The sequence below is a fragment of the Zalophus californianus genome, chromosome 13 (genome assembly GCF_009762305.2).
Source record: "Zalophus californianus isolate mZalCal1 chromosome 13, mZalCal1.pri.v2, whole genome shotgun sequence".
Lineage (NCBI taxonomy): Eukaryota > Metazoa > Chordata > Mammalia > Carnivora > Otariidae > Zalophus > Zalophus californianus.
The window spans coordinates 17,454,582-17,469,416 of NC_045607.1; the positions used below are offsets into that span (position 1 = coordinate 17,454,582).

Sequence of the window (14,835 nt, forward strand, 5' to 3'; positions counted from 1 at the left end):
TCATTATTAGTGTATAGGAATGGAACAGATTTCTGTATATTGATTTTGTATCCTGTGACTTTACTGAATTCATTTATCAGTTCTAGTGTTTTTTGTTTTTTTTTTTGGTGGCGTCTTTAGGATTTTCTATATATAGCATCACATCATCTGTAAATAGTAGAAGTCTTACTTCTTCCTTACCAATTCAGATGCCTTTTTTCCTTTTTTTTTTTTTTTTAAAGATTTTATTTATTTATTTGAGAGAGAGAATGAGATAGAGAGAGCATGAGAGGGAAGAGGGTCAGAGGGAGAAGCAGACTCCCTGCTGAGCAGGGAGCCCGATGCGGGACTCGATCCCGGGACTCCAGGATCATGACCTGAGCCGAAGGCAGTTGCTTAACCAACTGAGCCACCCAGGCGCCCCTTTTTTCCTTTTTTTTAAATTTTGTTATGTTATGTTAGTCACCATACAGTACATCATTAGTTTTTGATGTAGTGTTCCATGATTCCTTGTTTGAGTATAACACCCAGTGCTCCATGCAATACATGCCCTTCTTAATACCCATCACCAGGCTAACCCATCCCCCCACCCCCCTCCTCTCTAAAGCCCTCAGTTTGTTTCTCAGAGTCTGTAGTCTCTCATGGTTCATCTCCCCCTCTGATTTTCCCCCTTCATTTCCCCCTTCCTTCTCCTAATGTCCTCCCTTCTATTCCTTATGTTCCACAAATAAGTGAAACCATATGATAATTGACTTTCTCTGCTTGACTTATTTCACTTAGCATAACCTCCTCCAGTCCCATCCATGTTGATGCAATTTCTGATGGCTGAGTAATATTCCATTGTATATATGGACCACATCTTTATCCATTCATCTATTGAAAGGCCTTTTTTCCTTTTTGTTGTGGGCTACCTTTGTCTATTACTGCATACATACATTCACCATTTATACCCAATACGCAGCCACCTTGCACAGGCTTTTCTTCCTTGCCTTCAAAGAATGTGTGTGTGTGTGTGTGTGTGTGTGTGTGTAATGTAATCCATATATGTATGCATGTATGTGTTCATGTATGTATATATGTCTATATAGATGTATATGTATGTGTGTACATATATATGTATGTTAAAGGGAGTATTTTAGAGCATAGATTACAAAGTAGGGTCTTTTGTTTGACTTACACAAGTTCTTTTTTTAAAGATTTATTTATTTATTTATTTGAGAGAGAGAGAGAGTGTGCGTGTGTGTGTGTGTGTGTGTGTGTGAGCAAGGAGGGGAGGAGCAGAGGGAGAGGGAGAGAGAGAGAATCCTAAAGCAGATTCCCTGCTGAGTGGGGAGCCTGACATAGGGCTGGATCCCAGGACCCTGAGATCATGACCTGAGCCGAAATCAAGAGTCGGCTGCTTAACCGACTGTGCCACTCAGACACCCTTAACTTACACAAATTTAAGAACAAATTTAAGTCGTCATTTCCAAATGGCTTGATTACAATCAAAATCTGAATTTTCAGCCTCTCCTGAAGACCTGACATTCTTGTACCACTGGCTTTTAGATCCATTTGGCAAGAGCTGGCTGGAGCTGTCCTGCAGCTACTCCAGTCTGACAGAATCTGTGGTGCCAGGTCACGCCAAACTCCATCATTCCCCAACATTAAGGCATTTTCTATGGAACAAGTGGGGCTTTTTTTCTTAGAGGCGCTATGGATTTCTTTGAATTTCTCTCTGTCCCCATACCTCCCTCTCTCTCTCTCTAATAAAATAAAAAATAAAATCTAGGCCAGGAGGCCAAGAAGCTGCTCAGCTAGTCTCTCCCATTAATATCACATATCTGGCCCCTGTGGGCATTAATGACCCCTGTTAGGGGCGGGGGGGGGGAGGGGGTTAGAGGATGCCTGGGTGACAGGGATATTAGCATTTTTTTCTTTTACTTTTAAATTTTAATGTTTAAGCATTCTTTCCTAGGACAAGTCAGGCCCTGGCTAAGCATAGCATTTTATCTACATTAATTTATTCAATTTTAAGAACAACGAGGTGGGTTCCATTGATATTCCTATTTACAGATGATGTCACTAAGGCCAGAGGCATCGAGTGGCTTGTACAAAGTCAATGGCAGATAAGGGTGGATTCTGGATTTGAACCCAAATCTCTGTCAGTCCTAAGGGCCCAACTTTTATCCGCTAGGCTGAACTGCCTCTGCATCTGATTTGTCTCTTTCTCTCCTGGCTGCCGATACCATGGCTGGCATACTGTAAAAATGCTCTGTCAATGTGGGTAGATGAGTGCAAACAGAGGACCTGGGGTAGGGGGATTGCTTGCATGCACCTGCCTGTGTTCCTGGCCTGCACATCAGCACCAAGACACATCGACATCCTACAATTGGAGAGAAAGTAGCTGTCTTTCTCTCTGTTCACCCACAGGGAGCAGCTTTGTGGTGAGTGAAGGGAGCTACCTGGATGTCTCAGACTGGTTAAACCCGGCCAAGCTGTCCCTGTATTACCAGATCAACGCCACCTCCCCATGGGTGAGAGACCTCTGCGGGCAGAGGACGACAGATGCCTGTGAGCAGCTCTGCGACCCAGAAACTGGTGAGCCATGGGCTAGGCTGGGGATGGAGGGAGGGAGGAGGCAGGCTGCAAGATGGCCTGCATGCCTTGTACCTGAAGAATCATGGCTTCTGAGCCATGGATAAGTGGTTTTCCCTGAAGGCCCATCAGTTCCATTGGTGGTTAAACCATGTGCTGCTATCACTGGGCCAGGGAGAAAGTTCTATAAAAACCACAGAATCCCAGAAGTAGAAAGGGCCACAGAGAGCATCCGGTCCAGTTTCAGCAAAGCAAGGTATCTGAACATCATCAGGCATCCCTGAGCTCAGATCCTATCCACCTCTTACTAGCTGGATGTCCTTTTTCTTTTTTTACCAGTTTTACTGAGATAAAGTTGACGTATAGCATTCTGTAAGTTTAAGGTGTATGCTGTGATGATTTAATACATGTATATACTGTAAAATGATTACCACCTTAAGACTCATTGACACCCCCATCAATTCATATACCATTTTTTTATGGTGATAACACCTAAGATCTACCCTCTTAGCAACTTTGAAGTATATAAAACAGAATCGTTAAGAGTTCACTATGTTGTACATAAGATCCCTAGGACTTACTCATCTTAAATGGGGAGATATTGGTCATAGGGTATAAACTAGCTGGGTGTTCTTCAGAAAGACATTTCCTCTGAGTACCAGAGAATGAAAACAGCATCTAACACACAAGGCTGTTGTTAGGATTAAATGAGATAATGCATGGAAAGCCCCTAGTATATTCATATACTCCTTCATTTGACAGGTATTTATTGAATAGGCAGACACTTCCCTAGGCATTGAGGATATAGCAGTGGACAAAATTGGCATAATCTCTGCCCTGATTAAGTTTATATTCTAAGGAGACATTCAATCTGCACTAACAAGGTAGCCACTAACCACAGGTAGCTATTTAAATTTAAATTAAGTAGAATTAAATAAAGTCAGCATTCATTTCCCCAGTCACGTTAGCCATCTCTCAAGTGCTGTGTAGCTCCATGTGACCAATGGCTACCTCTTGGACAGCTCAGATGTAGAACATCCCCAGCCCTGCAGAAAGCTCTGTTGGACAGGGCTGCAACAGACCAACAGGAAAGTATATGTACTGTGTCAGGTGATGATGCATGCTGAGGGAGAGCACACAGCATAGGGGATGCTAAGCTGGGAGTGGAAGCAGAGCCATTATTACGTGCAGTGGTCAGGGGAGGCTTCTTTGAGAAGGGGACATTTGATTGGGCACCACGAGGCAAAGATGGAGGAAGCCATGTGACTATTTGGAGGGGATGGCGTTCTACGCAGAGGCAACAACAAGAACCAGCATGTTGTAGCAGGAGTTCAGGAGTGTGCCATTAGTTGAACAGGGGGAATAGTGTGGTTGGATGGAGGTGAGAGAGGGGAGGAGTAGGAGGCAAATGTGAAAAGCAGAAGATTAGGTGGGGGTGGCTGCAGGGAGTTATACAGGATGACAAGGACTTAGGATTTCACTCTGAGTGTGATGGGATGTCACTGGAGGAATTTGAGCCCAAGAAGTGACATCGTGTGGTCTGCATTTTAACCAGAAGTGCTCTGGCTGGTGCATGGCAAATTGACTTCACATTCAAGGGAATTATTATCCCAATGTAGGCAAGAGTTGGCAGTGGCTTGACCTACAGGGTAAGGGGCAAAGATGGTGACATCTTGGACATTCAGAGGGTAGATTTGACAGGACTTGTTATTGGATATGGAAGGTGAGAGTATAGAGGGGTCAAAGATGATTCCAAATGATTCAATCTGGACAGTGGATGAAAGGACATCTCTTTCATTGAGTCAGAGGATGCTGTAGGAGGTTTGGGATTGAAGTGAGGGGGATCAAGGGTGCTGTTTGGGATGTAAGTTCAAGTTGACTACTAAACATCAAGTAGTGATAGAAAATAGCAATAGGCATTGGAATCCAAAAGTCCAATTCAAAGAAGTTTTAGCTGGAGATAGAAATTTATGAGTCAACAGCATACACTTGGTATTTAAACCCGGGAGACACTGTCTTATTTATAGTAAATGCTTAGGAAATGGACCATCTCTTCTTCATTGTTGTTGCTCAATAAATGCTGGTTACTAATGTGTACAAATAGGGAAATGGGAGTTAGAGAAGAGAGTTGCCAAGGTCCCGGAGCAAGTTAGAAATTAAGATGAAGCTCTTCTTGCTCCCAGTCCTGTGCTCTTCCCTACAACTTATATTGCTATAGTCTCTCTGGAACTTCATCCCTTTCTTCATTAACAAGAGTCTGACCATCTTGCCTGGAAAATCCATTGCACGATGCCCTGGGGCAGCCCCTGTGCAGGGGCCTGGGTTAAGGGTGTGCTCCTTCCTATCCCAGCTCTCCTTCACTTCTCTATGGGGCAATAGCTCAGGAGCGAAGGGAGAGCTTCTCCAGGCTAACCCTTGAGTCTCTGCAGAGCTGGGCAAGGATTTGGCTTTCTAACCACCATCTCCTCTTATCCTTTAGTTGGGAGCCTGTTTAGACACATATTTGCAGCCTTTTCATAGGCCTATTGAGGAAGCTATTTGGAAAATGCAAAGCAACTCTAGTGTACCATTTGACCAGACAGCTGAATCTTCTTTCTCTTAATTAAAACATTTAGGCTTTAAGGCACTGTCACCCTAAGCAGTACCTTTTTATTCCCAACACACACACACATATTTACACATACACACACTCTTGATTATCGTCACACAACAGCCAGGAAAGCCCTTGTGGAATTATGTGCCTCTGGATCTGATCCTGTACATTCTCTCTCCCTTTTTTTTTTACTTTCCTTAAAAAGCAGGCAGGATTATGGTGGGAGGGGTCGCCACCTTTCCCTCCCCACGCAAAGCCCCCAGCTAGCAGAGTGGTGAGTACCTGAGGGTCTGACCTGGTTTCCCAGCTGATATGCCTTCAGGTGCATGTTCATTGTTTCTGATGATCTTTTCCGTTAGCTGCAAGCTTGAGGGCATCATTCCAAACAGTGGGTCATTCAGGAAGGAGGCATGTGTTAGCCAGTTTTGGAAATGATCGACTCTCCTACCATTATCCCCTAGAATTACACACACACACACACACACACACACACACACACACACACACACACACACACACACACACACACACACACACATCTACAGAGCTGAAAATGCTACTAGAATCCACTGGGTTGAACTTCTCAACTTTATCATTGACAATATTGATGCCAGAGAAGAAAAGTGAGAGGATCAAAGTCACATAGCCAGCACATAGAGAGCCAGGATTCCAACTCAGGAGCCTGTGCTCTTGACCAGTGCTTCTCAAGCCTCTGCAGGTCTAGTGTGGGTTTAAGATTGCACATTTCTAAAAAGCTACCAGCTATTGCTGATGCTTCTGGCCAAGGACAACTCTTTGTGCACCGAGGCTCTAAACATTCTTTTTCCCAGATAGTCCTCTCATTTTCCACATGAACAAGAGAAGTCCCAGCTGCCGTATTTGCTAGTTTATTTATCTGACAAAGCTATGCTCATGTCTGTCACTTTATTTTCTTCCCTGTTTGCCACATACCTTGGACTGTAGGTACACTGAGACCTGTAATTTCCTGAAGGCACCATACCCTTTCATGCCTACATCCCTTTGATGGGGTGTTTCCTCCCTCTTGAAATGTCTTTCTCCCCCTTTTACTGGGAGATCAAGGGTTCTTTTTTTATTTCCATTCCATTCAGCCCAGACCCCCGACTCTATTGAGGAGCCCTCCTCTCTGCTCTCATAGCCTCTGTACTTCCCTATGTCATAGTTCTTGTCATTGTTCTTTCCTTGTCTGGGTCTGGGTCACCAGACTGCAAGCTTTGTTAAGGGCTGGTGAAAGGGGATTCAAAGCATGTGTCTTGCTTATCTCTGTATCTTTAAAACTTAGCCTATTGCTGACGTATAATTAGTGCACAGAAAGTCATGGAAGGATGAAGGAAGGAAGGAAATTTGTATGCTCCTTGAAACAATTTTATGCACCAATTTTTAGTTTCTTCTTCCATATCCACTTACATATGAACTCAGATTAAATATTTCCCAGCTCTAGAGAAATTGGGTCACCAGGAACCATCCAGTAGCCGGACAAGCTAGAAGACTCTGGCTTCATCCTCACATTCAGCCACATCCCTAAGAGCACTCTCCTTGCAGTATTCACTCTGCTCAACTTCACAATAGTCCTCTCAAACACCCCATGCCAAGTTTGACCTTCTGACTAGAGTTCAGGCTCCTTTCTCTACCTGAAATGTCTCCCATTCTCTAATCATCTACTTTGTAAAATTCTGTTCACTGATTACCTCTCCTTTCCTCTTGGTAGAATGGATAACTTCCACAGTATCATCAGAGTTCTCTGTTGACTACAAATCTGATTAAAACTTGAGTTACTGTTTGGAAATTTGCCTGCCCTACTAAAATGAAAGCTCCTTAAAGCAAGGACTGTATCTAATTTACTCCTGTATCCTTCCCACCCCAATGTCCAGCAAAACACCTTACTCTTACAAGTCACTCAAGGCATATACGGATGGGACTATCTACAGGTAAGGAGTGGAAATGGGAACATAAGATCCTTGAATATATTTTCATGGGTCTTGACTCAGACCCATTTTGAAAAAATTTATTTCAATTTGTTAAATTCAATTCAAGCAAGATTTTCTTAATTCCACAACTCATAAGTCTTGTGTGTTAAGTGCTATGGGAAATCACAGACAAATTGGACAATGTTCCTGCCTTCATGGATTTCACATTTTCACAGGGATAAAAATAATATGCTCATATATAGCTATTATAAAAGACACAATGTGGGATAAATCAAGAACAGACATTAAAAAAGTAGCTCATGCCTGGAGAAAAGAGAAATGTATTCTGGATAGGGATTTCAGAAGATACATCATGAAGTGCCTGACCTTTTAGCTGAACCTGGTAGAATCAGTGGGGAGGATGAGTGGGATGGGTCCTTTCACAGAGGGATCTTAATGATTGAAATCAAGAGGAAGAAAGTTTAGAATTATTCCAAGAACCAGAAAGCAGTATAGCTGGGCTGACATCTAGAGAATGTGCTGCACATGAGGTGGTGGAGGAGAACTAGGGAAGAGGCAGGTGATGAAGTTGGAAAGGTAAGATGAAGAGAACTCACAGAGAGATAAATATCTGAAGATTGTGAGAGCCACTAAGGGATTTAGTAAGACTATATTGGTCGCTGGGAAAGGGAAACTACCTTCCACATCTGTCCAGTTGTTTGGGGGAACAACTAACTGTCCAAGGGAATAGCTGGGCCTCCCCTCCTTTGCCTCTCATTGGGAATTAGAATATGGGGGAAGTCATGGAAAAACTAAACCCCCAACCCCTGTACACACTCAGGCCTGAGATCTGTCAAAAGTGGCTTTGCTTCCCTTCAGTAAGCTCCTCCTTCTGTGACGGGATCCATTGGACTGAACAAAGTCATAGAGTCCCAACATTGCTCATCATGTCTTAAAGCTTTAGGGGATGTGTCAGTGATCAGAGAAGGATCATTCCTCTAAACTGACCAAGAAGAAGGAGAAAAGTCGGGATGTGGTGCTGCTGAAGAATATATAATTGCCATGATGCATGGATGAACTTGACCAAGTTTTCTTGGCCGTGTGCCATAGCCCAGCTCAAGTGTGTTCTTCCGGGGATTTCAACAATTAGTACCACCCACAGGGATGATTATGGAATTGGATACATGGTGTGCTGGAGCTGGCCTATATGACAGCTCATGAGACTCGTGAGAGTTGATTGTTATCCTCTCTTCCTAACTCTTGGTTTGGTTATGTCATGTAAATAGCTTGAAAATTGGCTATGATGAAAGTATTTATATCAACAAAATTGGTTAATGTTACAAATCATGGCTGATTTTCTTTGGAAAGCCAGTCATTAAACATCTACCTTCATAATGGTGAATGGGATGAGAACAAACCAATACAGGACCAAGGCAAGGAAGGGCTTCACTGAAGGCATAGAGAAGGCCTGAAAATGTTGCCAGAGGGTGGTGTTGTGCTCCTTTCCAGAGTAGGCTACTACCATCACACTTCATCTCTGAGGACAGAAGCGAATATTCAAGAACTTCTTGCTCTAGTCCCATATAATGCAGCACCAGAATGTTTAAATGATCAGACTTTGGCTCTTCAAAATGTCACCATTGGTAAATCCTATGGTGAAACAGCTTTACTAAAGCTCTGCACATGTGTGGTATCATGTTAAATTCTGTATACAAAATCTTTGACAATATGGCTTCAAACCACACAAAGCAAGTAATGGCAGAACACTAATGCATTTAGTCACTAAGTCATTCATCTCTTTATTTATTCATTCAAGCATTTAGTGAACCAGAGTAGAATTGGAATAACCTTTTGAGTCAGACCAGGTTCAGATCTTTGCTTTTCTGTTTACTGCTAGTAGGACTTTGAGAAAGTCATTTAATATAGTCAAGCCTGATTTTTATATATATGAAAAAATGAGAGTAAGTCTTCTTTGGCAGGGTGCTGTGAGAATGAGATGAAAAATCACATTTCAAATACATTCAGCACAGTACCTAATGTATGGTGAGCACTCAAAACATTGTGTCTGCTGTTAATTCTATAATCAGTTATGCAGTCCCTAGGGCCTTCATGTAATTAACTCAATGTATTTTTCAATTAATTTAATAAATATTTCATGAGACACCTCTAATCCAGCATTGTGCACTGGGTTAAATTATTTAAGAAGAAAATAGGATGTTGTCCCTGACCTCTGGGAGCTGACCACCTATCAGAGAAACTTACCATAACCTGGACATTCCTATCCGCTGGCCTTTCATGTAGTCCTTGTGTGACTTTGAAACTAGTGCAATGGGAAAAGTCCCAGGCTCTCAATCCTGGTGCCAGCTTGGCCACAAATTTGTCATTTGACCTTAAGTATGGCCTATGCTGTGAACTTCATATTCATTCTCTCCAACAAAGAAATTAGTGGAAACAACTTTTAATGCAAGAAAGACCCCTAGCGATCATCTTGTCGGATCTAATGAGGAGACTGAAGGCCACTGAGGCTGAGCAAGTTGCCCAGTGTCGCTCAGTAAATTAGTGGCAAGATATGAATTACAACCCTAAATAATTCTTAAGATACTTCTGGGCTCAAAATTCATGTTTCTATGACCTTTGGGCACTAATAACTTAAAGCGTAAGTATGATTGAAAAAATTTGTAAATGGCAGTTAAAGCAGATTGAATTTTCTTTTCAAATTGATATGAACTTCAGCCATGTTCCCCATCATATTCAGTTTATTTTCATGTCTTCAGCAGCCACTTTTCATTTGCAATAAGATATCAAATGAGAATACACTGAGTGTAGTTATATCATATATATGTCTTATATTGTACTAAATATTTCTAATGTTTATAGATTACTCCTGTTATTTACTAAGCCTTGTATTATTAAAGTTTGATGGAACACAAGGACTTTATGAAGTTGTAAATTCAAGAATTCACAGAGATGGAGAATGTCCCTGCCTTGAAGGAGATTGCAGCATGGGTGTTTCGAGGTACCAGATATATAGGATCTAAGTAAATTAGTACCCAGTTAAATAAATTGAGATTTATCTATAGAGAGCCAACTTCCTGGCAGACCAGAGAGAAGAGATTTGTGTATGTGAAAAGTTTTATTAAAACTTGTCCTATGCTCATCATGTTTATTCCTGTAGCTCAGTCACTGAAACAGTTCCTGAATCAATACATCTTTTCTTGGACGAATGAATGAATGAATGAATGAGTGAATGAATGAATGACTGAGTGAACGAATGAACAAAAGATAGAGAAGCAAGTTTCATTTGGTGAAATGTCAGGGCTTGGTCAATGCGTTGGGTGCATGGTTCTGGTGTCAGGACCATGGATAGCTCTCTGGGTGTTGACAGTGGTATTTTGGCTAAGGGTTTTTGCTAAACTTTTACTTGGTACAGCTCTCTTTTGAAAGTCAACTTCTCCTTTGAGACGGGTACCACTAGTTTTTTTTTTGAACTCAAATAAAGTAAGCTCTATCCTTTACCAGTTTAGGATTAGTGTGTCCAACTATGTTCTTTCTCCGGTGGGCCTCAACTAGGGAAATCAAACCTCCATGAAGTGAGTCACTCTTATCCTCAGAATTCATAATGATATCTACATTACCATTCCTTGGTCCAGAACTTTACTAGAACCCGAATTAAACAAAACTCATCTAAACTTACTGTCAATTAATGAACCCTGTGCCTCATTATTCAGACATGTGAGATAATGAAATCAAACTTAAACAAGAAATATTTCCAACAGAAGCCATTCAAACAACAAACCAAGTTTTTTTTTTTTTTCTGTTTGAAGGCCATGAAATGAATGTTAACCATAAAATCCCATTTATCTCATCAGATTGATCCATTTGATGCAGGTTCATTGCTGATATATTATAGATGGGGATGTTAGACAATGGCCAGAGATAACTTACAGTTAAGAGAGGCATGGTGGAGTTTTGGTACCATATCAAGGGGTCCATGAATACTGGGGTAACAATGACAACATCTGCAATTTATTATGCACTTATTGTGTACCACCCATAATTGCTGCAGCTTTCTGTAACTATCTTGGGCTTCATAACAACACATCTATGTAGTTATGGTTGCTTCCACTTTCCATACAAGAAAGTATGTCTTAAAGTTGGTTGAATGAAATTCCCAAGGCCATATATTTACTAAGTATAACAGCTGGGATTTGGACCCAGACTGAGTAAGAAACTACTATTTGAGGAGTCTGTGTTTGAGAAGTTTGCTTAGCATTGAGAGGAGAGAGGCATTCTGGCATTCTCTCTTTAATAGGTATTTGCAAAGAATTCTCAGAGGTAGGCATGAATCCTTTGGACAAAGAATTTAGAATAAGTTGGCTTGAAAAAATAAAAGGACCCAATTGGATTGGGGACAAGGGAGATAGGCAGAAGTCAGGGTTGGAACTGTGACAGCATTTATGAGTTGTATGGAAACCATTTTATATCTCTGTTCAGGAGTCTTGCTATATTTGGTCTAGATGTGTTGTAAAATATTATGTTGTAGAAGAGGGTTGAGGTCTTTTGAAGGACAATCTGTGTCAAAAGATGAGGTCATAAAATCTCAGAAAGCCCACAACAGAAAGCAGCAGGACTGACTGTTCACAAATTGGGAAGGACAAGAAGGTTAGAATGGGCTGCAAAAGAGACTGAAAATGTTTTCTCACTGGGAGCTTGCCAGCCTCACTGAAAGTTCAAGGTAACCTTTGCTGCTGAACTTGAAAGAAAGGTTGTGAGAGATCACAAGTGTCATCTGGTAAAGTTCTAAAAGGGAAGATAACTTGAGGTATCTCTGATTATGACCTCTGGGATGAATATGCCAAAAAGAAAGGAAGCTCTCCACTTTTAAGACTAGCTTCATCGTCAAAAATATAATTTACTGGCATTTAAATTAGGGACTATATTTAATTTTATTCAACAAGCGTATTACAAAGATAGATCAGTTTCTCTATAAATGGTAGCTGTCCTACTATTTAAAAAGATTCAGAAACTTCTAAATATATCTGTAATACTTTATGACCAGTGAACTATCAAGAAACAAAAGCACAGAAAAGGAAGATGATGGTAAAAGTAGGGGTGGGGAGCTTGGTGCAGTGGCAGTATCGTAGCCAGTGAGGTTTATCCGAGGCGTGATTATTGCTAATTGAAAAGTAGAGGTGGGGGCTGGGAGTGTTCATAGGATACAAAGCCATGTTGTGAAGTGGTCCAACTGGATAATGGTCAGTCATTTCCAGCAGCCACTGTGACAGGGTCTTCACAGGTGCTGTTCCCTCTGTATGCAACAGTCTGCTTTCCACCCACCTTCACTCCTTATAAGCCTTATTCTTCCCTTTCCTCCCTTCTCCTTATCCTTCATGGTCCAGCTTAAATGTCTCATCCTCAAGGTTTTTGCTGACCTTCTAGACTCAGTTATTCCCTATGTTTTATGCAATATTAGTACACTTTATTTTCCTTTAGAGTAAATAATGATAACAAAATAATAATGATGTCCATTGTACAGTACAAAATATGTCTCTATGGATTTCATATATATCATTTAATCCCTTCAATAGCCCTAGAGGGTAGATACAGTCATATTTTAACTGAAGCAAGACACAGTCAGATACATGTGCCAATATTTTACATACCACTAAGAAAATAACCCATTAAGATATTAATAACACACAAATCCTCATTTCAAGGGTGTGAAAATGTGGAAAACTGTGTGTCTTAGAATTGGTGTAATACCCTATTATTACCTGAATCACCTAAGTTAATGGATTTTCCCAAAGCCACACATCTAGGAAGTGGTAGAGTCTAGATTAGAATCCTAGAACTTGGGCTTGAGAGTGTATCCTCTTAACCCCTAATCTGTGCTATCTCTACAGAATCACAATGTCTAATTATATGTTTGTTTGTATGATTCTGTGTTCAAGTCCTCGCTCTCCGAAAGACCATATGCTATATAAAGGCAAAGATCGCACCTGTGGTATGTACTGTTTAACCCCAAGCCCAGCAAATTGTCTAGTATGCTGTCAATGTTTAATAATGAATGATGGAATGAGTGAATGAAAGAAGAAACATTGGGTTTAGAGACAAATTCCAGGGGTTTCACTACTAGATTTGCAGTTTTGACTAATAGTGTGACCTTTGACATGTCACTTTGTTCTCTGGGCCTCAGTTTCTTTATTTATAAAACAAAAGGAAATTACAGTTGACCCTTGAACAACACAGGTTTGAACTGTGCAGGTCTGCTTACATGCAGAATTTTTTTGAGAAACGCAATATGGTAGGTGTATTTTCTTTCTTACGATTTTCTTAATAACATTTTCTTTTCTCTCATTTATTGTAAGAATACAGTATATAATACATATAACATGCAAAATATGTGTTAATTGACTATTTATGTTTAATCAGTAAGGCTTCCCAGAATTAAGTTTTTGGAAAGTCAAAAATTATACATGGATTTTCAACTGTGCCTGGGGGTTGGCATCCCATCCCTCATGTTGTTCAAGGATCAGCTGTACATTAGATTTTCTGAGTGCTCTCCAACTTTGAATGAGTATTGCAGATATGCGTTGAAGGCCAATGCTCTGCCCAGCATTAAACTAGATAAAACATATTAAGCATTTAGCACAATGCCTGGTACACAAAGCTCAACGAATATTAAGTATTGTTATAGCTCTAGTCAAAGCATGAATTGAATGAAATGAGAATCATAGGATTAAAAAAAAAAGTTACTATGAACCTTAGCAGTTGGGTAGGGCTTCCTAGACGGAGAGGGGCTAGACTTGGAGCATGAAGCAAAACAATGTTTGTGATTGAGCTACTGTGTCCAATATGGTACCTACTAGCCATATGTGGCTATTTAAATTAACAGGTAAATTAATTCACATCACATTTCAAGTGTCCATTAGCCACATGTGGCTAGTGGCTGCCATATTGGAGAGTGTAGATGTAGAACATTTCCAGTACAGCAAGTTCACTTGGACAGTGCTGTGACAGAGTGAGGAGTAGAACTACATTTCATATATATGTCACTCCAAATTATTTATTGAGTGACGGGGCTGTGCTAGGTGTGGTGCTATGTGCTGATGGAGCTTACTCTGGTTTAGGGGTCTGCAACCTATATTCCACAGGAAAACTGCTGTTTTTCATAAAGTTTTATTGAAATACAGCCATGCTCATTAGTTTAGCTACAGTAACATGGTTGAGAAGTCATGACTCTGTGGCTTGCAAAACCTTAAATATTTATCAACTGGGCCTTTACAGGAAAAATTTGCCAACCCCTGGTTGGTCTAGTAGATTAATTTAATACTTTGACATCTGAGTTAAAGAATGGTTTTGGAATTTATTCATTCATTCGTGTGTTTGTTCATTTAACATTCAACTGGTATTTATTTCTCAATTATCTTAATTCAAGCAGGATGTCAGGCACTGACAGAATGAGCAGAATAGTTAAAAACCGTGATCATCATGGTGCTCACATTCTAGTGGGGCCAGGGGACAAACAGATAATTAGAGTATATGTAATAACAAATAAATTGTATCCTATGTCAGAAGATGATTTTTTTAATAAAGAGGCTGCAGGAAGAGTGGGCTGTGAATGAGAAGGAGAGGGGTGATTGCAAATTTAAGTAGGGTGTTCAAGGTAGGCATGATTGGGGAGGTGAGGAAGCAAAGCATGCTTTGTGGATATCTGGGGAAAGTGGAGTCCAGGCTGAGGGAATGGCAGGGACAAAGGCT

The 14,835-nt window shown here is 40.8% G+C and overlaps 1 protein-coding gene and 1 non-coding gene across 6 annotated transcripts in view; both read left to right on the forward strand.

Annotated features, from left to right (window-relative positions):
• ASTN2 (astrotactin 2) overlaps positions 1-14,835 on the forward strand; it is an 894,395-nt gene that overhangs the window by 393,867 nt on the left and 485,693 nt on the right. For 4 of the 5 annotated variants that reach the window (XM_027616418.2, XM_027616419.2, XM_027616420.2 and 1 more), the window contains one exon: positions 2,392-2,559. The exons of the other annotated variant lie outside the window; for it this stretch is intronic. In XM_027616418.2, the coding sequence (XP_027472219.2) occupies positions 2,392-2,559 (168 nt within the window). The remainder of the gene's footprint in view (positions 1-2,391; positions 2,560-14,835) is intronic. 5 annotated transcript variants of the gene reach the window in all.
• On the forward strand, positions 12,193-12,338 carry LOC113935223. The gene has a single exon (XR_003523966.1). It is a non-coding gene; the product is annotated as a U4 spliceosomal RNA (small nuclear RNA).